The 23,718-nt window shown below is 42.2% G+C and overlaps 1 protein-coding gene and 1 long non-coding RNA gene across 5 annotated transcripts in view; one reads left to right on the top strand and one right to left on the bottom strand.

Moving 5' to 3' along the window:
- The first annotated feature begins 8,980 nt into the window (after positions 1 to 8,980).
- On the top strand, positions 8,981 to 22,561 carry LOC138110598 (homeobox protein CDX-1-like). The gene is made up of 3 exons (XM_069015700.1): positions 8,981 to 9,413; positions 18,948 to 19,093; positions 22,304 to 22,561. Exons 1-3 carry the CDS (start codon positions 8,981 to 8,983, stop codon positions 22,559 to 22,561), a joined length of 837 nt encoding a protein of 278 aa, XP_068871801.1.
- Positions 11,942 to 23,718, bottom strand: part of LOC138110600 (uncharacterized) — a 39,304-nt gene continuing 27,527 nt past the window's right edge. For all 4 annotated transcript variants that reach the window (XR_011151002.1, XR_011151004.1, XR_011151001.1 and 1 more), the window contains 3 exons: positions 22,140 to 22,331; positions 21,572 to 21,724; positions 11,942 to 12,229 (listed from right to left, as the gene is read on the bottom strand). This is a non-coding gene — a long non-coding RNA (uncharacterized lncRNA). The remainder of the gene's footprint in view (positions 12,230 to 21,571; positions 21,725 to 22,139; positions 22,332 to 23,718) is intronic.

The raw sequence follows: 23,718 nt of genomic DNA, 5'->3' as shown, positions 1-23,718 counted from the left end.
AGGAAGATCTCACCACCCTGGATTTGTGTTGTGCTCTGCCCAGCAAGCAAAACCAAGTTTTTCCTTTAACAACTACTTAGATCTAAAAGCAACCAAAAACCCCCAAGGTAACAAAAAAGGGTAATCACAAGCACAGTTGGGCTTACAGAGATATTTCCATACCAGACCCTGATTGATTGGTTTTGTGGGGAGTTTTTTGTAATATTTGAGCCCTGATTTTACTAAATGAAACTTTTTGGATGAGATGGGAGAAAATCTGAGTTGTATTAACCTTTTGAAAAATTTCTACATGCAAGATTTGTTCACAAGATGAGGTTTGCAGTTACAAAGGGGCAATATTCTCATCATAAACTCCTGAGAAACAAGGCAAGAGATCCCCCAAATGTGTGATTTAGTGAGATCCATGTAGCTTTGCTGAGATGTATTTGTGTGCAGCCTGCAAAAGAAGGATGTTTTCATCTCAGACTGCAGGTATGACATAAGCATAACATAACTGTGCTAATGAAAAAGCAAATAGTAGATCAAATGTTATGCTTTGTTTATGATTTGATGAGCCTGGAAATATTTGACAATGAAGGAATTTTTATGGTTTAATAAAAACCTGGACAATCTGTCCCTATAACACCACATCCAGTATCCTATGACCCCACATAACCAAACAAGAGCTAAACCTCAGCTGAGATTTCCAACTGCTTTGAATGTTAAAATTGTTGCTGTATTATGGAAAGTGATAGCACTTGGATAAAAAAGATCCTGCTTTGAACATATTTAAGGAATAGCTCTGCTAAGGAAGAGGCTGCTATTTTCCCCTGTTGATTTACAGAGCAAAACTGTGGTTCAGCAGATGGCTCATTAAATTTTTGCACCGTGACTGTTGTAGGAAAAGGAAAAAAGGAACAGAAAAGAACAAAACCAAACCCCCTCACCACAAACACAGGAATAAGATGCACTGGCTGCTTGCTGTGTAATAAAACCTTTTTTTAGCTTTTATTCGTGCACTGATCAGCAGACAATATCTAAACCCACTTTACAAGTGAATTCTCCTCATGTTTACAAGCCAGTCCCTATTTCAAGTGGCTTTGCTTGTGGAGAAGACATCTCTTTAGAGGAAAGACTGAAAATTCCATCTAGCATTTCCTGCTGTAATTTCTTTTCCTTAAAAGCCTTTAAAAGGGAAGATTCCTGTTCATGATGTGTACACCTTCTGCTAAAATCTGAGTTCCAAGTTTGGACATCTCAGCAACAATCTTTATTGCCATCTACTCCATGGTCTGCCCTTCCTGTTTTCCAAAAACAAAATGCTGTATTTATTTTGAAAATGGGATATCCTGTTGGAAGGCTTTGAGAAAATGAGAACATACTGAGACCTCAAGGATTCCTTCCGGTGCCTTAAGAGAAATAAAGGAATAGTTCTAGTCAAGAAAAGGAAATATAGCAGGAAAAAACACTCAGGAGTTACAGTCAGAGCAATCCTAGAGAAATAAATAGTACAGAAATAATTAGAATTACATAAATGGTTCTTTTTCCATGTACACCCACAGTTCCAGTCAGGAACTGCAAGGAAAGGGGACATGACAGGACTTTGGGAAGGGATGTCCACACAACGAAGACACACACAGAGAATTACTGCCATTGAAACAACCAACATTATCAGAGAATTCTATGAACTGGGGCTTCTAATATTATATTTAATTAAATGTAGGATCCTACGCTCTGCAAACATTCAAATAAACGTTGTTAACCATGACTCTTTATTCTCAGAATGTCCTAACTCCATATAATTATGCCAAGCGAGTTCTAATTACTTCCTAGAAGTATCTGTGCAGATAATCATCTACCCCCAGACTATCTCATGCTCAGCTGAGAAGCCATAGAAGTCCCAGTATAACAGATTAGATTTGAGCAGAAATATTTATCCCACTGCTGGAAGTACAAAGATAGAAAATATCTGCTAAATACTTTGATCTTGTCGAATATCAGGCACTGTAAAAACGATGAAGTACCATTATACAGCTGTAAAAGTGGAAACAAGGATTGTTATGCAAAACGAATGCAATGATGCATTTATTCAAGCATAGTGTCTTCCAAATAATCCGAATTTAAACTCGGGTACATCAGAGACAACTTCAGTAAACCACACTGTGCACAATCCTGGAAAACTACGCCGACAATTGTACCTTGAAGCCCAAGGATTGAGATTCTTTAAACACTGTATTGCCTGTGACTCATGCAATTATCACATCTTTATCCAACTCCTCCTGAGCTCTTTGCTCAGAATAATATCTCGCAGCAGTAAATTGCACATGCCGTTTGTTCTGGGCTAAAAACAACTGCCCCTCCCACTCAGCACCTTGGCAGGAAGAGCAGGGAGGGAAGCATCTCTGCCTTTTCCATTTTGGAAAACATTTGCCCCTGGATCTGTTTGCTTTGAGTACCTTTGCTCAGATTCTGAGGGATGGATCAGCATAGTGAGGTTCCCATCAAAGGGGCACTCACAGGTATTGTCACTTCCCAAATAAACAGATTAAATGCCCACACATTCCTATTTTAAGCCCGTCTCTTGCTGCAGCATTGCAGGTGCTGTGCACTTAAAGCTGTACAGCCACAAACCTCCCACTATGAGGCTTCCAAGCTTCTCTCAGGGTGATGTTGGAAGTTTTGCTTTTAACACCAAACTCGAGCGTTTGCAACTCATGAGTTTTTATACCAGGATTTGCAGAAATACATTCAGCTAACCAGTACAAGTGAACCCAAAGTATTTGATTTATTTTTAATAATCTCATCTGGTTCATAATGAATTTTTAACAATGGCAGTTGCGAGCCTACTACTTAGAGTAGCCTCCCTCAAAAGGGCACAGCCAACATAAATAGCTGAAAGGCTCTTTCTGAGTTTACTGAGTAATTTTTGAACCCTAGAAACCACTCAGAGAGCCATATGCAAACTTAATGCTCACAAACCCATATTTCAGCTGCTGAATATGAACTTGTACCCTTAACAAGACGTTGGAAGAGACTCAGTCCAGTTCTCTCAGTGAGCTGAGCTCCTCTGTTCATAAACCATGGTGAAAACCAGGACTTTGTGCCCCTGAACAGCTCCAGATTCATTGCCATAAATTAAACATTAAATAACGTGACAACAACAAAACAGGACTTGAGCTGTGCTAAAACCTGGCTCTAGGTTTCCTCAGCTGCCGTCCAGGATCTTTATCATTTCTGCTCTCACCTAACAGCTGCACACTCAAAAATTTGGGCTGAGAAGCATCACCAGTAGCAGTGAGCAGTGAATTGGTTATGAGCTGTCGTGTGCTGCCCCCTGAGCCCGTGTCAGACAATACAGAACCAAATACTCCCAATGCACTTTTCCCTTTGCAGCTCCCATTTTTCTCCACGTCATTTATTTCTTTGCCTGTTACTCCCACAGTCACTTTTGTCCTTGCTTATGGCCTATTTCAGTCGTGCAAACTCCAGACTCCTGCACCACTCTGAGGAGAGCCTTGAATATCAATGGGAACAGAGCTTGGGGACTTGTCACTTACCTGGACACTTCAAATAAAACCATAAAATTTGGGTTTTTAAACAATAGTATTCAGTTTAATTTCCAGGGAAAGAAACGATTCATTGGTTGGTTGGGGGGTTTGGGGTTTTTTTGTTTGTTTCTTTTGGGTTTGGGGGTTTTATTTCATTTGGGGTTTTTGGAGGGTTTGAGGGGTTTTTTTGGAGGTGGGAAATTGGTGGAGCAGTGGAGAAAGGTGGATGCAGGGATTTGGAGAGGGGATAATTTCTGTGCTAATGCTCCTTCACACGGAGTTGGGGGTGGGGATTTAATCAATGTTGGTATTAAACGGAGCTGTGAAAGTTGCTGCAGGCAGCACTACATTGATCCTTTTTTAGCTTGGTCAATCACTAAGTAGAAATCCGAGCGGCAGTTCGCGGGTACTCCATCAGCCAAGGCTTTGCCTGTGCGATGGATTCAAAGTGCCACCTAGTGGGAATTGTCACTTTGGAGAGCCCATTTCGGTGACTTTAATTCAGGAGTGACTACACAGCTGTAGGAAATGTACCTGTGGATCACCCACCTATGCTGAGACACTCTCGTATCCAGGGATGTTTTCCATACTAAAGGAGGGGGAGTGGAAAAACACTTTTCCAAAAAGAAAAAATAAAAATTCTTGATGTTAGTTAAGAGTTTGATTAAAATAATCCACATACAGTCTGTGCTCAGCAGCCAAGTGCCCAAATCCAGAATGGCCCCTAGAGCCAGGCGTTCACAGAGCTCTCAAAACCATCACCTAAGGTAAAGAATTTCCCCAGACAGGATTTAGCAGCCCTAATATTAAAAAATAACAGTTTTCTTCTAAATTTCAAGGAGCTGCAGACAGGTGGGTTGGGTTTCCAGCAGCAGAGAAGTGTTAACCACACACACACAAACACAAAATCCCACTGATGGGAATGCTGGATCCCATTTTGCTGAACTCAGCTGCTCACTGAGCTCACAGCAGGAATTCCCCTCAGCCTGGGGGCTGTGGGCAGGGACTGGAACCTTGTGTTGTGCACCAGGTGTGAAGTGACCAAAGGGAGCTCTTTGCCCGTGGGTCGGTTTTCCTCCTGTTCCTGTGGGCAGCAGGGGGACAGGTGAGGAAGGCACTGAACACAGGCTGTGATCTGTTTGCACTTCTGGGAAGGTTATGGAGCAGAGCCCACTGGTTTCCTCCCCGGTGTGGCAGTGAATTATGGGGTTAAGGCTGCCAGAATGTCACCACTTCCAATCCCATTGCATCAGGGCCATGACTCACACAGCCCAAGGAGATCCAGCGCATTGCAAGGTGTTAAAATTCAAAGCACAGAGGAGAACGGTGAGGAAAGGAGATTGTTTTTTTCAGAACTAGCAATATTCTCAGAGTTCTTGTGAGACAGCTGCTTACTTTAGCCATCCTGAGGGCTACACTTACGTCAGCATATGTTAGCTGGAAGTTGGTGGCATTATTTTAAGAGCATATACACTGATTAACAAGAAAATGCATTTGAAGCACAGCCACTCTTCAGAGAATACAAGATTAAAATATTACAGTCCTGCTCTTGGCTGCTCACTGTCATCACCTCCTAAGACCGTTCCCTGGTGTGCAGTGGATGTGACATTGCAGCCCTGTGGCTCGATGCCATGTTGGATGGCAGGAGTGCCCCAGCCCTGCCTGCTCACACCCCCAGCTCTGCCACCGCTCAGCAATCCCACTCTGTATTGCAGCACCTTTCAGGCCTTTTTAGCCCTCTGTTCAACAGAAAATGCCTGGTTAAAGTAATTTTTAAAAGCATATTCCATAATAGTTCACTTCAGGTTTCAAAGGAGAGATGTTACCATTAATGGAATCCGAGCAAACATCCCTGCAGCATATCCAGAATTCCAAGCCAGGATTCTTCAGGAGCTTCGCTGCTTCCTGCAGCTGGCATGTGACAGACACGAGTCCTGTTCCAAACAGAACAGAGCAGGCTGAGAACTTTGAAATCTGATTAAGGTCACGGTCCCTGCAAGCCTGGAAAGGTCTCCTTGCCATGCAGGCAGCTGACCACCAGCTGTCCCCATTGCTTCACTGGAGTCAGGGATCAGGCTTGGAACGGGAACACGCCTCCAAAAATGGGTGCTGCTACTCTTTGGAGACCAAAAAGAAAAATAAAAGCTTAGAAAAATAAAGCAGAGCTACTAGAGTTCTGTCCGTCCATAGAAAAGAAAATGGGATGTGTAGGAGAAGGCCTGCATCTCAGGACAGGGATGTGGTTCCAGTGTGAGACAGATGAGCTTGGAAACACAAGGATAGGACCTTAGCAGATCCATGGCTTTGTGACATGACAAAGGAAAGCTCTGGAGACTCATTCATGTAGCAGAAGAGGAATAATCAAAGTGGACTGGAGTATCCCAGTGTTGCTGCCTGGTCTCTGCCCACATCATCATCATCTGATAAAATCTCCTTCAGAGGTGTTTTCCCAACCAGTATCTGTGGTGGACACCACTTCCCAGCTTCAGAGAATGGAAACTATTCAAATTTAGCACTGGAAAAATGCATCTTAGAGAGGCCCGAGGGTGAAGGTGTTTTAGGATCATCTCAATAAAGTTCTTCTCCCTCTTGAGAACTCAGTGCGATTTCTCATTTCCATTCGCTTTGCATTTGAGAATTTTTGAAAACGTTTGGTTTTAAATGAACTATACTAATATGTGATTATTCAGCTCCAGCAATTACAGTCGAATGACTGTGGTTTAACTAATAGTTAAGATTGAAATGAGATAAATTATAAAAACTGGGACTAACCAAACCCAAAGTGGAGCTTGCTGGAGCCAGACCAGCTCAGGGTACTCGGGAATCCAAGGGAAGCAGTTTCCTGCTTAGTGGGCACCGCATGTGGCCAGAGGAGCAGAGCGCTGTCAGTTTAACCATCCCAGACTGGAAAGTCCTTTCTTTAGGCAGTATGGAAGAGGACAAGTCTCCTTCCATGTCATTATATCCATGTATTATTGAAAGCATCAAAAGGTATTTTTATGTCATTTTTCTAATAGACAGGAATAATCACTATTTTACTGCTTTCAGTAGCTACATGAGGCAAATTATACCATTGTGAAAAACGGATCAAAATGTTCCTCATGGAACAATGCTGCAGTGGGAGAGAATGAATCTGTGACTGGAGCCTGGTGCAGCCAACATTCCTGAACACTGAACAAGGGCAGATCCAGCCCTTCTGCAGAGCTCTGTGCTGGGGGTGTATCAGGTAGATAAAGCCTGCAGGAAAAGTTCTGTTGAATGAGCGTAATTAGAACATTTTGCAGACAGCTGGAGGGCTCCAGTAAAGGAGCAAATGCTGCTTCTTCTTCTGGCTGATTTATTGCTACACCTGCACTCAGGAGAGGCACTGAAATGCCTACAAGGATGAGGATTCAACAGTTTTGAAGAGGAAGAAAGGAAATGAAATCAACTTGCAAGAAAAAGATGTAAAGAATCTTTCTCTGTAACTATTTCAACACAGTCTGAACTCAAGAGCTACTGAGCAACCACAGTGCTCTAAATTTGAGAAGGGAGAAAAACACTGGAGTTAAAAAATAAGATCCCACTACATTAAAATCCCACTTATTGGTAACTGCAGGCAGGCTGTCCAGAGACACCTAATTCCGAATTAGACAACTGTGATTTATTTTGCTGCTGCAGGAGAATTAAGGACTTCGGATCTATGACACACTGATCACTGACTTCCCTGGATTTGAGAAGTCCTCACCAGCAGCTCTGCTGGGTAATTTTGAGTGGCCAGCTGTCACAGATGTGCAAATTGCATCCGAGTAAGCTCACATATGCGAGCAGCAGAAACAGCTTCTGGCAACTTCCCACCATCTAATGATTTTTAAAATACCTTTCAGCAATTACACCAGCAAAACATCAGCCCCCAAAACCACAACAAGCAAAAGAGCACAAATTTTACCCAAGGGCACAGCAGGAAAATCTGAAATACTGCCTGCAGGTAGCTGTGCTTCTGAAATTATCAGTCAAAAAAGCTTTTTCCACAACTCCAGTCCCAAGGCACGTTGTGAATGCAGCCTAAGGACACCGTTCTCACTAAAGGAAACAACGGCGTTGCCAGGTGTGCAAAGTGAGAACGTGAAAGTTTAAATGGTGTTAAAGTGCAAAAGACTCAGAGAAAAAATACACCTCTGAACAAAGAAAAAACTCATTATACTTTGCACCTGTTTAAGGAAAAACTCCCTTTAACAAGTCGGATCATTAATAAAGGTGCAATTAGGTATCACATCATTAAAGGAACAAGAATGAAAACAGGGTGAATTCCCATTAAGAGACAACGCTAAGGTATCTATCTCGTTTAAAAAAAGAAATCCACACTTTCTCTCCTTGCTCCTGGTTACAGATGATCTCAGAGTGATTTGTTACTTACAAACATGAGATTGCTCCTGAAAGTTAGGAAACTGCTTTCCTGAGCTAAAAAGCTATAATTTGTTCCCATATTTCCAATGAAAGGTGTTACTTATTGTGAAGAAGCACAGCAATGAGAACAAAAAAACCTTCAGGGAAAACTATCACTCATTTCAATATCACAACCAAGACATAAGCACAGGGAAAGTGACAAATTCTGCATTCTCTCAATAACAGATTCCCTTTCTGTGAGCGTTGGAGGTTAGAATAGAGGAACTTCAATCACAGTGGCAAGCAGCCAGCTCATGAATAGCTTGCTAACATCAACAAGACTATTCGTATGAACAAATGCTCAAAACGACTATGAGACTTCTTGTATATCCTTTGTAATGGTAAAATCACCAGGATTACTGGGGTTTCTAAGTGCTCTCCCACACAGACGAAGAGCTGAAGTCAAGAAGAGTGCTCATGTGAGGAGCTCTGTAAGAGCTGCAGTTAAACACTGAACTGCTCCTTTGGTTTTAGTTTTTTTAAAAAATAGAGCACATTGGAGCAGAGCTACTACTGGACCAGCAGACACCAGGCTTTGAGTAACTCTAACTGAGTGCCTAAAGTGAGACCCCAACATGCACTGCTCAAGAAAAATACAGCTTCTCCTGCCTGAACAGTTATGGTTAACTTCGTACTCAGCTCTGCTTGAAGACCATGAGATTTCAAACCACATTCTCAAAGTAAAGAACAGGGCTGGCAATACATAAAGATCTGTGAGAAAGGAAGCACTGGAACTAGCAGCAAGGTGGGGTTGCCTGCATGGTCAGCCCTTCATTTGAATGCAAATGTAATTTTGGGGCAGGCAGTTATCTGTGACATCAGGCAGGACCTTAGTAAACTGTTACCACCAGCACCTGGTAAAACCATTGTTAATCATGTGTAGTAAAGGGACATCAGGGCTAGCAGGAGTCATTTATAGAGCCAGGCTGGGCTAGAAAAGAGAGAAAGAAAGAGGAGGGGAAGGGAGATCAAACAAACCCTGCGAGGAGCAGGATGTCCCAGCGAGACAAAGGCAGGCTGTGAGCATCATGTACGTGAGCTATCTGTTGGATAAAGACACCAGCATGTATCCGGGATCCGCAAGGTGCACCAGCAACAACCTGCCCGTGCAGAACTTCGTGTCCGCTCCAGCCTACTCCGACTACATGGGATACCACCCTGTGCCAGCCCTGGACACCCACGGGCAGCCGGCGGCAGCCTGGGGCTCCCACTACGGCCCCCAGCGGGAGGACTGGAGCGCCTACGGCCCAGGCCCTTCCAGCGCCGTGGCTGCTGCCCACATCAATGGCTCGTCCCCTGGCCAGGGCTCCTACAGCTCTGCTGATTACAGCTCCCTGCATCCCGCCGCCGCTGCGGGGTTACCTCCTGTAGATACAATTAATGCCCAGCAAATCTCTCCCAACAGCCAAAGGCACAGCTCTTATGAGTGGATGAGGAAAACGGTGCAATCCACTTCCACAGGTAGGAGGGAATGGAGGTTTTATGCTGAGAAGAGATTTTTACTTGTTATTGGGTCATTGCGGGGTTTTTGGCAGGTTCCCTGTTCAGAGGGAAGGATTCAGATTAATAACAACAGGTTCTGATTGCTCTGAAGGATTCCCTTGCTAGCAGTTAAATATTGGTTCAATTATTGGATGCTGCATTTGATCAGTTGATTATTTCTTATGTTTCTTGCTTGACCTTTAATCCTGTGGGAAATGAAAACCAATGTCCTTTCACTTCTCACTTCAGATACATTTAAAAAGTTTGTGATATCCAATAGTTGATTTTAATAGGAGTCCTATAGATTGGGATAAAACAGAAAGTTTCAGCACCACCTATATTTTGCTTACTTTCCTCAAGTTTTGGAGTACCTAGGAAAAGTTCAAGTAAAATATGCACAGCAGGGGGTTGGCAGTAAGGCTTTATACCAGAAACAACCCCTCTAAACCTCAGAACACTGAAATGAGATCTGCAAGATCAAACAATGAGTCAATGCTTTAAAAACAGGGATGATAAGGAAAGGCTTGCTTCACTTTGTAGTAGCAGCTCTCAGAATATGCAGGAATACAAAGATCCATGGTAACACAGCCTGTTAATACAGCCACAGATCAGGCTCTGCTGCATGACAGTCAAGGAGTACAAAACAATTCTTCAATCATATTTAACTGGTAAAAAAAAGCTATGAAGCATGAGGGAGAGGTTCTGTTTGATTGGGATGAGGAACAGGAGAAAAAAATATAAATATTGAACATCCCTAAAACAAAAATCTGTACCCTGTATATGATAAAAGTATGAAACAAGAAGGGAGAGAAAGAAAAGGAGGGAATTCTGCCTGAAAAGAACAGAGGCATAATCTGCTGTATGAAAGGATTTGATCCTCTGTGGTGCTGAGCAGCTTTGACATGCACTGAGATCAGTAGAAATTAGGGATGCTCAATTCCTCCCCTATAGAGATGCTCCCAGTATTTCAATGTTGCATCCCAGGAAGGTTCCTTCCCTTTCCCTCCCTCCCACCCCAGCTCTGTTCCACACATGCCTGTAAATAAAAGTCTTCAAAGCAGAGCCTGAATCAATCTCTGGTGGAAAAGCAATTACTTAAAACAGACATCAGAGAACTGAAAACAACTGCATAGAAAAGTTGTCTGTATTAAAATAATGCATCTAATTTGTATGGGCAGAGTCCTCCTCACTCCTGCTGAACACAACTTTAGTTCATGGAGAGTCCACAGAATTCAACAGACCAATCAGAACAGGCTGTTGCTCTGTGTGAATAAGAATTCTGGGGGATAAAAAAGTTTGTATTTTTAAAATTGTATTTGTTCTTCACTGATTATTATCCAAAAAACCCAAAAGAGGGCCTGTTTTGAAAAAACCTGCAGCTTACTTTTGAGGAGTCCTTACAGGGGCAACAAAATTGCTCACTAATTGTGGGGTTTACAGATGGCAGAACCCTTGCTCAAAAAAAACCACTGCTCCTCATCTCTTCCTTACCTGCTTTGTGCTCCTGTGGATTCCAATCACAGCCTCTGAGAGCAGGGCCTGATTTGTTCTGTGCTGTCCCTTTGATAGAGGGGACACTGGGACAGATTGATTCAGCACACACACACATATCTATACCGATAATGTAAAATATCACATTTTAATTGCTGCTCAAGAAGCACTTAGAGATTTCTAACTTTCCAAAGTGAAAGCCTGCAAGGGTCAGAGCATTCACAGGAGAGCTGGGAGTGTCTCCTTTCTGGAATGGTCTAACAAGATATTGAATATATGTGTGTCCAGGAGAACTGGAGAAATCAGCATGCCATAAGAACAAACCCTCCCAAATGCCCGTGGGCCAGTGGAAGGCTACATTTAAAAGCTACTGAGTCCTGCTTTAGGGAAAAATCCAGATAAGGAATTCTCCTGCTGCTTCTTTTCCTCTTATATATACATTAGTTTTACTGCTAGGCCAGGAAGGCTCCATGCCAGCAGATCTGTTTCATTGGAGTGGGTTCCTTTCTCTTCCTTCACTCCTTTCCCTCTGTCTTTTTCTGTTTAAAACCAATGGCACTATTGTTCTTTATGGTTTCCCAAAAAATAAAATAATTTTAAAATAGTTTCCCTTGCAGCAGTGTCAGGTCTAGGAAAGCACCTGAGTGAGTTTGGTTCTGTGCAGGCAGGTGTTGCAGTGATTTCAGGTGTGTGACCAAGCTTGCTGCAAATGCTTTTTGCTGGATCAGGAGCAAACCCCTCAGCATTTTCTTAGATGGAATCCAATTCTTTTTACATCCTTAAAGCTGTCTGTGTTCACTGAGCATTATCCTTCTGTCTCTTTACAAAACCTTTGGGAGTTTCAGTAGAGATTCGGTGTGGGCAAAAATGAAGGAATCACACTTGTTATTTATTAGCTTTTCTTATCCCCTGTTAAATAGATATGAACCACTCTTCTTAATGATGAAAAAAATGAGGCTCAGACTTACCTGAGGTGATCACAACAGAAATCATTTAGACAAACTTATTTTGTTATTTCTTCATTACATGCTGCAAAGCACTAATTATCAATACTAATACCAATATTTCACTGTGAAAACAATCATTAAAGCAAGTAATTTTTGCAAGATATTCTCAGAAGTGTACAAGAAATGTTCCTGTAATCTCATCCCTTTAAGACCGGGAGAGATTCTTGCCAAAGGTTCACTCACTTTGAGTAGTCTGGCTTGGAGCAGCTACAAAAATGAGGCCCCAAATCTGTGGCCTTTCCATCTCCAGAGATTTCATGGTCATCTTCTCTTACTGGTGCTTTGTGGCCTCATGTCCTGAGAGATGACAAAGAAAACACTTTATTGAAGTTTCTACCACTGCCTCATGCCCTGCAGGTCTTTTGATACTCTGTTATCTACACAACTAACCTGGAACAAAGGAAGAAATTATTTCAAGTTTTACTCTGCAACTTTAAAAACAACATCAATGTAGAACCATGTGTTCAACTGATGTAAAATGAAATTTGTGAGGTTATGCTACCTGAAACCTCTGGAAGATCTCAGTATTTAATGTGAGATTATCATCCTGGTTTAATGCCACTAGAATGCATTTCCTGCAGAAAAGGCCTGCTGAGGCTTTAGTGCACCCTTCTCTCTGTGACTGAAGGACGCTGAGTGTTTGTCTCTGCCTTGGAACTGCAGGGATTGGGATTTGATCCCCAATGCAGAGCACGTAGGATCCAGTGCCCTATCTCTGCACTCCACAGCGTGTTGAGGATACAGGAAAAAGCCAATGTGCTCTGACTCAGAACACTTGAAGGAGGAAGCACTGAGTACTCAGTATTTTCAACCACAAACACTGAGAGAAAAGACTCTTCTCTGACCCTTACACTGCTCCTGTCTCCTCAACTTCCCCTTGGAGAGGGTGAGCACAGCCAAGACAAGGAGTAATTGTAACACAGAACAGAACAAAGCCACAACTAGAAATGTGAGGTGCTAATTCCACACACACAAGACATAATTACAGGCAAATTCTTTGATGGAAAGTAGAATAAAAACACCTTAGAAGAAGCTACAAATCTCGTCTTGTTGATTTCAGGATTTTTATGGAGCTATGTCATCACTCACACAGGAGTAGGCTTGACTTTATGACTGTGTGAGAAAACAACACACACCTGTGGTAAAAGTGTGCCCAAAACACTGAGTTTGAGCAGAGAACTCCCAGGAGAATTTGCTCACAAAGCTGTAAGTGCACCTTAAGATCTGCACTTATGTTACCATAAAACAGGGTGGGGACAAGTTTTGAAACAGGTGAACTGATTCAGAGCAGAGATTTCTCCTGTAGGTGACAAGTTTTCTATCATTCTTCTTCAATAAAAATTCACTCTGCAGACATAAGGACAATTTTTCTGATGCTGATGACAGGTACTGAGAGCATCATGACCAAATGCACTGTAAATGTATCACACTTGGTCTTTGAAGGAAGAAGTTATATTCCCTCAAATCTAAGGAAGAGGAACAAGCCTCTTTAGAGGTCATTCCTGTAAAATGTTGAATGCTAAAGAACATACAACACTTGGGAAAAATCTCACTTAATCACTTTCCTTTTACTTTACCCAGTCATTGGCAATTGCATTTCTCCTGGTTTGCCACTCAGAAATCCACCTACATTTTCTGCAGGTTGGGTCCTTGTGCCTGTCCAGTCATTCCTTAAAGAGAATAAAAATGGCTCTGCTTTGGATCCAATTCCTTCTGGATGATGATGATGAATAGAAAAGTTTACACTAGCAAAGGGAAGGACAGAATCTGGCCAATAAGCTTTATTCCAGAACAGCAGAACATACTCAACATTGAAAACAGAAGGGAAAATTCGAGTCTGTTGAAAGGTTCCAATTCTATGATCCTGTTCTGGTTTTTTCAGCTTGAATAATCTGAACATGTATAAAAGATGAGCAAGACCCAGCAGATAAACAGAAAATTTTACCAAGTTTCACAAACCTAACTTTGCAGTAATGCACAGGACCAGGACACCTCCTCACCACAGCAAGGTTTCTGGCAGGAATATTATACAGGAGTGGATCTATGTCACATTTTCTAATACAGTGGCTGGTGGGTTTTTTTTTTTTAATTTAGCTTTACAGAACATTATGTGCAACACAATGTTTGTCTTCAAAACTTATTTAAAATTACTTTTGCTTCACAACTTCAGTTAAGTCAGTGAAATTACTGACTAAAGTCAGGGAGAATTTGCCCCTTACTTTTCCTACACTTTTAAGGAACATGAGTAGTTAAGAGTCCTAAACAAAACTCTGAGGCCTGATCTCTGTCAGTCTCTATCTTTATAAACTCAAAAAATTAACATCAGTTTTTAAATACTAAAGTAACAGAGAGATGCAGGTTGGAACGGAGAATATCCTCAGGCCAGAAGCTGTTTCTCATTTCTGTGATGATTTAAGGTAACATCCAGTCACCAAGTACAGGCATAACTTCCTCTGAAACACTGCTAACCCCTGGAACCCAGGTTGCAATGCTTTGTGAACAATCCCTCATTAATCCCACACTATCCTATCCTAGGACATCTTCAGGCAGCTTCTGGATTTTATGAAAGATGCTGGTTTCAGTGCCTGCAGAATATTCCTGAAAAGTTAAGAGAGGAGGCTCTGAAAGAAGGCCCAGGGCTGGTTCTAATGCTAATTTATTTTGCTTTGTAAACTAGTTGTGAGGTCCGATGGTGGGGTTTTTTTTCCCTTTCCTGGCCTACATTGTCTGAGGTTTTGAGGCCTATCTGTCATATTGAGGCAACAGACCCTTTTAACACTTCACTTTGCTTTGATATGCAGTCTTGTCTCTTCCTTCTCCCTCTTTTCTTCAGGAGTTATATTGCCGGAAAGGGTGATGATTTTCACAGCAAATAAAGAGGCCTTCTCCCAGCTTTATTGTCTTCAGAAGAAATACTCTGTGAATTTTATGACCAATGGGAAAGCTGTTCCCTTCCCCCAACTCAAAACTTGGCCAGTCACAAAAATGGCCAGAGTGGGTGTGATGGAACAGCATTGTTAAACTATATCCCATGGAAAGATTTCCAGCTCTGAAATGTCTGACTTCTTGTTGGTCCAAAGGCACTCCTCAGTAGTCACTATTGCAAAAGAGGGTTTTTGACAAAACTCCCTCTTCTTAAATAGCTCATTAAACGCAGGAAATCCACTCCCCCAGTACAAAGGCAGGCAGACTGCAAAGGTAGCTGCTTCAAAGCCCTTTTGTTTCATTTCTCTTCCACCCGAGCACTACTAACCTCCCCAACCACAATTCCACGGTATAACTGTCCATGCCAGAACATATTTCCAATAGAACTGACACTGTACAGCTGATTGTAATTTTAACCTGTCACTAACAAAAGATGAATTCAGATGGTACAAAGTCAAATATTGGCTATTTCACTCACCTAAGAGATGAAAATATGCAGGACTTCACTAAAGAATTGGATTAATATATTGACTTTTATCATTGCATCATTGAATTCTGCCATTATGGCCTGAGAAGTGAAGAACATCCTCCTGCTGTCTAAGGGTGAACCCATTAATCCCACCTCAAATTTTACTCAGGTAATATTTCTTCTGGAAATAAAATGCATCCCTGGAATTAGAGCCAGTAGAAGGTCTGCAGAACACAGTGGAGTGGATCTGCTCTGTCTAACAGATGGAATTTAGGGGCTAAAGTCCCAAACTGTTTAGGGATAGGTTCTGTAGCTGCTGTTTGTTAACTCTGGCAAATAAAAGTGTACTTTGCCTTTGAAAGGAAATGCCATGTGCAGACTAATTCCAGCCCAGCATCCAACAAAGGAAGACTCTCACTGACATCAAGGAGAGTAAAGGCCTAACAAACTAAAACATGGCTCTGCCAGAGCTAAAAGTATCTCTTGCAAGACTCCAGCAGATCTCAGCTCCCACCATCTCTTGTCTCACAGTAAATATTACTCTACACAGAAAAAAAAATCAAATTCTTAAAGACAAGATTTATATAGCAAATCTGAGAATTTTTCTCAGAGCATTTCTCAGATTTTCCTTACTTTGGTTTTTTTACTTTTTAAATTATTTTCTTAATTTAAAGAAAGAAATTAGATGTCAAAGCTCTCAATCTTCCTTCAAAAAGAATCCAGATATTATCAATTCTTCTAAAAACAGAGAGCTGCTCATAAAGAAATAAAGGATCTTATGGGATAAAGTTCTATTTCCCATGTACATTTAATTTCTTCTTCAGCTTAAAAAGAAAAAAACCAAAGCAACCCACTCCTACTCAGGTAATAAGGGTTTAAGCACTTCAAACCAGAAACAGGAAGATTTTTCTTGAAGTTTACCACCTTGTTTTGGCAATAGAGGAACATTTGATATTTGTCTGTGCCTTCTGAATGAGAGTAGAGGTCAAGATAAGATCACCTTGTTCCTCTTTTGTGTACTCCATCTTAACAACACAAAGGACGCTAAGGAAACATGTTAAACATTTTGTCCCATAGAATGACCCCAAATTCTCATTTGAAGAGGAAAAAAAACCTTAACCAAACCACCAGTTAGAGAGATCAAAAGTTAAAAAATATCAAGTGAGGCATTAAAGCACCACAGGTGACCATATGTTAAACAAACAATTCACACTTCTAGTGAAGGAAAACAAATGTCCTGGTATTTATGTGGACTGAACTGAATCACTGCTGTTCCTTAGAGACTCCAAAATTCTTACCTTAATGTAGTAAAATTAGCAGCACTTTTCACTTGATTATCAGTGTAAACGTCACCGGGCTAATTCTGCTCTCACTGCAGTTTCACAGAGGTGGAAATGCCACTGAAATGAGAATGTCCTGTACATCTTCCCCAGCCAAGCAGCACCTTCACAGGCAGGTAACAGATTTGAGCCAAAGGAGTTTGGCTGCATGGATTGAGCAGAACTCATGGCCTAAGGAGCAATCCCACATCTATTTTCCCTATTGAAATATTCCAAGTAATCAGGCTGATGGCCTTAGGAAGAGTTGGAAGATGCCCATAGCATTGTAGAGGCACTACTGATGCTCTCCCAGGGTTGGACACTATGGAGCATGGAAGCTGAAGGACCAAATTCTGATGCAGACTTAGTTCTACAAGCGTGGGGAGAGTCCTAGAGAACCCCTGTCTTGTAGGGCAAACCAGAACTATCCCCATCCAGGCTGTAACAGGATTTATCCACAGCATTTCCCTGCCCAGGACTTCTGGTGCTCACCAACTCTGGATCTGGGGTCTATACAAACAGTACAAAGAGGAGCAGAGCCTGAAGAACTTTCTAACACAAGCAGTAGGTTGGCAAGCCAGAAATTCTTAGAAGTAGCAAAGTCCTGACTGTCAAACACTGGAAGAGGCAAAAGTGACCTGGCTCTCAAGCCATGACTGTACAGTGTGCATGGCAAGTGGAAGGCAATGCTAACTTTAAATAGGTTCCATAAAAAACAAAGGGGCTGGGAAGGAATCAGACCTTTGGCAGCACTGACAGATGGCCCCTCCAGCTCCTCTCCCCAGCCAAGGGGAGCTGGTGGCTCTGGGGCTCTGTGCCATTGGAATCTACTCAGACACTGAAATTTTACCAACTCCATGCCTGAGAATGTGTTTCACTCCATGCAAAATTAATTGATCTTATTAGAGTGTAATTATAGGAGTTTGTGGGACCTGTTTTTTGAGGAGTTAGGCATCCCCATAACCTTGTCAGAAAAAGCTCTGTAAGCAAAGAGGAGCTGCTGTGCAAAGCCACACAACACCTGCAGCAATAGCAGATGGGTACAAACACCTCGAGTTCTGTGCAGCACCTGAGAGAACCTGAACCTGAGGGGGCTGTTCTGCTGCAGTGACCACTGAGGACACAGATTCACAACCTCCAGCACCACAGTGGAATATGTGGCAAAAAAATACCAAAAATATATTCCCTGTCCCAGACAATTCACTGGCTAAACAAGCACATGTGAAGGAATGTCTGTATAAATACAGACAGACAAGGAAGCATCAAAAAATTGTAAGATTGTGGTCAACAAAGATGACAACACTGGTCTTAACACAACAATGAGCCAATCTGTTAAAAATGTGGGAAGACCTCAGGCTTTGGCTTTAAGCAGGTGCTGATCTACACTATATTGATTGTCTAATATGAGCATAAACCACAGAGGAAGGGAACCATCAGCAGCCTTTCTCAGCTCTCTTTCAGTGCAGCCACACATTCTGTCCTCAGAAATGACCCCGTATGGAATCCATAAAATTTCAGCTCCTTGCATCTGTGTTCCCTGGCTCCTGTCATCTGCTATTGCCTTTTAATGCCCTGGATGCTGCTGAGCTGTGTCTGCTCCACTCAGCTGCACCCACAGCTGAAAGGAGGCAGCAGTGCTGCTCCCAAAACAGCAGATGCTGCAGTTCCCTGCCCATTGTGAAGTGTTATTGCTTGCCTTTTCTCTTTTTTATGAACTGTCATCTGAAAATCTATGTTACTGTTCCCTGTGCTGTTATCAGGTCATGGACAGATTGTGTGAGACTTGATGGGAAAACACAACCTCCAAATTGCAGTAACAATCCCAACGTTGTAGGAATTTTTCTAGCAGCAAGAAGTGAGGAACTGTGGAAGCTCTGAGTATTTTCTGTGCAGTAAAATGTCCTTCACAATTTCCCTCTGAGGCAGGTAAGAGCATCAGCTCTAGGGACAGAGAGACAAGAGCAATTCAGCAGCAGGCAGGAAGCTTGCAGTAGAGCTGGGAGCAGAACCCTGGTTTCCTGGCTCCTTATTCCTAACAGGAATGCCTTCCCTTTCCCAAATGATAACACAGGGGTGATAAAGAACACAAGAAGCAGTTTATTATCTATTTACTAAGGAGCAAACCTAATGTCTGATGGTATGAACCTCTTGTGTTGTAAATCATGACAGAGTTACTCTGGGTAAGTGCATAGAGAATCAGGCCTAAAATCCCCACAGGTATTTTCAAATGTAAAGCCAGATATTTCGTGTTACTAAAGTGAAAAACTCTAGCTTGAAGCAATGTGTTCTTCTTTCAAAACAGGTAAAACAAGAACGAGAGAGAAGTACCGAGTGGTTTACACAGATCATCAGAGATTAGAATTAGAGAAGGAGTTTCATTACAACAGATACATTACAATCAGGAGGAAGTCTGAACTTGCTGCAAACCTAAGACTTTCCGAGAGACAGGTAGAGTATGGATCACCCATCCAGGCTTTCCTTTGAATTTATGATTGCTGATGAGGAGATAACTGTATGGTTAAGAATACAGAAATGTTAATGCCTCAAGTAACCCAACAGTGCACTGAGTTCCCTTTGCAGTAGAACCCAAACCAGAGCTGTGCAATAGCCCAGGAAATGCAAACACCAACTTTTTCCCATTCCCAGAACACAAGTTAAGCCACATCACCAAAATCCTGCCCGGATTTCTCTCTGGGCAGTGGTAGCAGGGAGAATTTCTTGCTGAACTTTCTAAAGCAGGAGTCCTGGTTCTGCTGAAGTCGATGGGAATTCCATAACCAAATCCAACAAGATCAGTCTTAGCGGAGATGGAAGTGATGAGCTCGAGTACGTTCAGGACACTTGAAGGGTTTTGTTCTCTTGGCTGCCTTGTGCCTTTTGTTAAAGATTTCCTACATACGTGCTACTCCTTGCTCCTGCCCCATTTCCTCCCCTCCAAATTCCTCTTCTGTTCCCAGAAGATAAATCAAAACACAATCCCGTGATTAGGCCTGATTCACTATTGTTTTATGGGCTCTGCTGAGCAGGAATAGTCTAAAACCCACCCAGTTGTAGCACTGTCCATCCAACTTGAACCTGTCTCACATGGCACACGCTGAGCTTACAGAAGTGGAGAAGCAAACACCCATTTTGCAAATATTTCTCAATCTGCTGCTGAATGCCAGGATTTAATTATTGAAAATTAAAATTATTTCAGCCAGGTATAAAAAATACACTATGTGTCTTTTTTCTGGCTGTTAAAACATTAATAACTTGACTTAATTATGCTGAATTTGAATATTATGACCCTGCATCTATAAACAACCAGTGGTATTTACTTGAAAATTCCTAGTTCAGTGATAATTCCTGATGAATGTTTTTGTTAGTGTATTTGAAGAGGTGAAACAAAAATATGTGATCTATTTCTTCGTCATATATTGGGGAAACTTGGCAACAGCTTTTGCAATATTTCTTCTTCATCATCATCATCAATATATCGAGAACAAAATGAATTCCAGTTCATACAACCTACATCTCTGAAGTGTTTTTAAAAATGTAAGATTAAGTAAAAAACACCTGATAGACTCCCAGCACCACCCTTTTGTACAAATTAAACAACTCCATCCTATGAACATGACTGAACACACACTGTCCTGTCCCAAGCTCCTCTGCACACCACCTGAAATCTGAATTGGTTTTCTGGAAAAGCTTTTTTTTCTGCCTCTGCCAAAATTCAAAATTGCTGGGAAGGAATATCTCAAAAGGACAAAGAACAATCATTTCAACGAGGAAGGAAAGATGCAATATCTAATTAAGAAAAAAAGGCAAAGTGAAGCATTGTTAACATAGGAAGGATACAGAAATAAAGGAGATGATGAGGATGAGAAAGAAGAGAGAAAAATCAGACTTCAGGGGAAGAGAGATTTGCATGGAAAAAAGAATTGAAAGGAAAGAGGGCAACAGGTGAAGAACAAGTCAGACAGATGCAACTGGCCCTGTTAGCTTTTAGTCTGACATTACAGACCTGTTCTTACTTGGACTTATTTGATAATTGGCACATGACCCTGAAGTGCCTACTGGTTTCTCTTTGGATCTCTGCTGCAGATCTGCTTCCCTAGTTTAACAACAAACCAGAAAAAAACCTCAATTCACAGGCAGGTAAGAACACTGAAGCCAGAGGGTAATTCTGAAATGTTGGTTTAGTTTTTAGACTGTTTCATCGTTTCATACGTTTTGGCAAATGTATGAGAGAAACTGGATTATCTCTGCACAATGAGAATGCAAGAGATCTGAAAGGACTTGAGACTGGTTTAATGGAACATAATTTGGTACTGAAATGATACTCCAGAACTAAGGCAACAAAAGGAACTGCCAAACATCTCAGATGGCAGCCTGGGACTTAAGAGACCTGGTTTAAATTTACACAGGCTTTGCATGTATTTGAATCCTTCAGCTGTAAAATGGAATAATAATGGCTCAAGGAGAGGCACACTGAGACTGTCACAGAGAGTCCTTAAGATGTTTTGTTGGGCTTCACCAGTGGTTTTCTTTTAAAACACAACGTGGTAGCCACAGGTGTTATCACGTCTCACTGTTTTACCTCCGTTCCAATCATTATTCTCTTTGCCTTTCTAGTTTCTAGCAAAAAATAACTGAACAGACCAGTATTTCTCAGCAAAATATTGATTTTTTTTCTCTGGGTTATAGAAAATGGTGACAGAAGTGTTTCCTTTGCTGTCTGAACAAGGAAACACAACAAACCTGAATGAGGTAGCTCGACTTATTACACTGACTAGACATGATCCAGAGCCACTTCCAAGGATAAATAGCTGGAGTGCACAGCTCTAAAGCCAACCCTGGCGATTCACATCCAAAGCCAGTCCAGTTACCACAGAACATTTCACACCTTAACAAGTTCTGAGGTATTTTCAACTGACCATTACTCACCTTCAGCTCACATCCTCACTTGTTCCACCCCGATCAAGACCCATCTTTAACAGGTCCTTCATTCCTTCCCAAAGGTGGCCGTGTGCCTGCAACAGAGCAGGGACACTGGTGGCACTGGATCGTGTGGGAAGCAGCAGCAGATTCTGGCTCCATCTACAAATGAAGTAGAAGGCACTCAGCTATTCAGGCACTGCTAATGTAATATTTTGAATTAATGTTGTGTAGCACTGGTGAAATTCTGCTAAGAAGTGAATTTCCACTGGCTTGCATGCTGGAGCTCATCAATTAATGTGCAGCAGCCAAGCAGGAAAGCTTTTGTGCCTCAGTTTATAGGCCAGTAGCAGATTTTGGCTTGCCCTGACTAGGGCATACAGTTTTCAATGCCACAACACTCTTGGATCATTTTGGCCATCACTATGACACGTGAGAATCTGTTCTGTTAGATTTTGTTTCAAAAAATTAAATAAATCAAAGCTCATTCCATAAAGAAATAACTCTGAACTAACAACAAGATTCATTTTTTATCAAGCTATTAATAAATATTTTATTACTAGATAGGAAAGATTACCTGTATCAAAAACAAGCAAACAGCTCTCTTGTCTCAGTTCGTCATTGCCTTTCTCAGTGGTCCTCATGCCACTGATTTTCCATAGGATTCTGTGACTAAATACACAAAGGACCACATTGCATTCTGGTAGCAACTGAAAACAATTTTCCTCTGCTCCTCTGCAGGTGAAAATCTGGTTCCAGAACCGCAGAGCTAAAGAGAGAAAATTAATGAAGAAGAAAATTACTCACTTTGATGGCAGCAATCTCGGCTCTCTGCAGAGTGACTCTGGCTCCGTGAGCCCGATGCCAGTTCCTGACCCACAGACTCACTCGGAAATGCCCAGTTCTTTATTCCCCGCGCCGCCGCCTCCCCCTGCTGCTCTCCCCATGAGTGGCTTGCAGCACAGCGGGACCCTGCAGCAGGTGGTGGCCTCGCAGTGAGGCTGCGGGGGAGCCACGGTGGCACCGAGCCCACGGATCCAGTACGGGAGCACTACAGGACCCAGGGGGGGTCCCCAGCGTGACACAGCCTGGGGCACACAAGCTTCAAGTAGAGTAAACCAAGAGCCACCTGCCAGGTGTGCGGCACAGCACGAGTTCCCAAGGGCAATGGAACTGCAGGAGTCCCTCGGGAAGAGGATGCCTGTGCCACAAGGCAAGGAGCCCTCCGGCCTGGGAGCAGCTGGGGAGGCATGGGGAGGGAGAGTCCAGGAGCAGACACAGCCACTTGTTCCACTGCAGACCCAAAAAAAGCACAGAACTTGCCCCAGGCAATCAACCCCACACTGCTGAGGCAGCTGTACCGGGTGTCTGTCCCTCGCCCCCAGGAAAGAGAATATTCCTGCTCCTTTGATCTCCACACAGGTTCCATGTACTGATCCCATTTGTGGACTTGACACATGCATCTTGATAAATGCAAACCTGGCTGATGTGTTTTGACCCACTTGATGGAAAGCCTGGAGCCAGGTGGTTGCACTCGCTACATGTTAAGGGCAAAGGTCAGGGATGAGCTTTTTGGAATTTTTGGGGGTTTGACAGGTATGATTTCCAATGCTCCATCCATACACTGGTATAAACAGGCACTCTTCAGTCTTACTATAAATGTTTTGAAAGTATTCAGGAATTGTGAATCTTGGCCCAAATTCATTTTTGGACAAAGAAAATTCATGTCAGATTCATTTTGGGTCCTAAGAGAGAGCAAAGCAGGGGAGAAATCCTTTTAAAAAGCACAAGTATTTTGAAAAGTGGTTGCATCTCCTGAGACAGCAGAGCCCATGGATAAAGATGCAATAATTGCATTCAAACAATTTTAAATCTGGTCCACTTTTACAAGTTATTGTGACACTAATAAAATTTGAGAAGCCAAATTAATAGAAGACAAAGCAAACAAAATACTTCAACTAAAATTAAGCTCTCAGCATTTTTCATGTGGGTCTCAATTTCTGAAGGGCTGATGCCTTCCACATTTAGCAGAATTCGGTAGGCAATCAGTACTTAAGAATAATCTGAATACTTACTTCCCAATATGATTCCCAATGTGCAAACCTTTTGTCTGCAAAGGGAAAATTTTTAGAGCACATGAGTGATTTGGGAATTTA

The sequence above is a fragment of the Aphelocoma coerulescens genome, chromosome 4A (genome assembly GCF_041296385.1).
Source record: "Aphelocoma coerulescens isolate FSJ_1873_10779 chromosome 4A, UR_Acoe_1.0, whole genome shotgun sequence".
Lineage (NCBI taxonomy): Eukaryota > Metazoa > Chordata > Aves > Passeriformes > Corvidae > Aphelocoma > Aphelocoma coerulescens.
The sequence above is the reverse complement of the archived record's forward strand: the minus strand, read 5'-3'. Positions and strand labels throughout refer to the sequence as shown.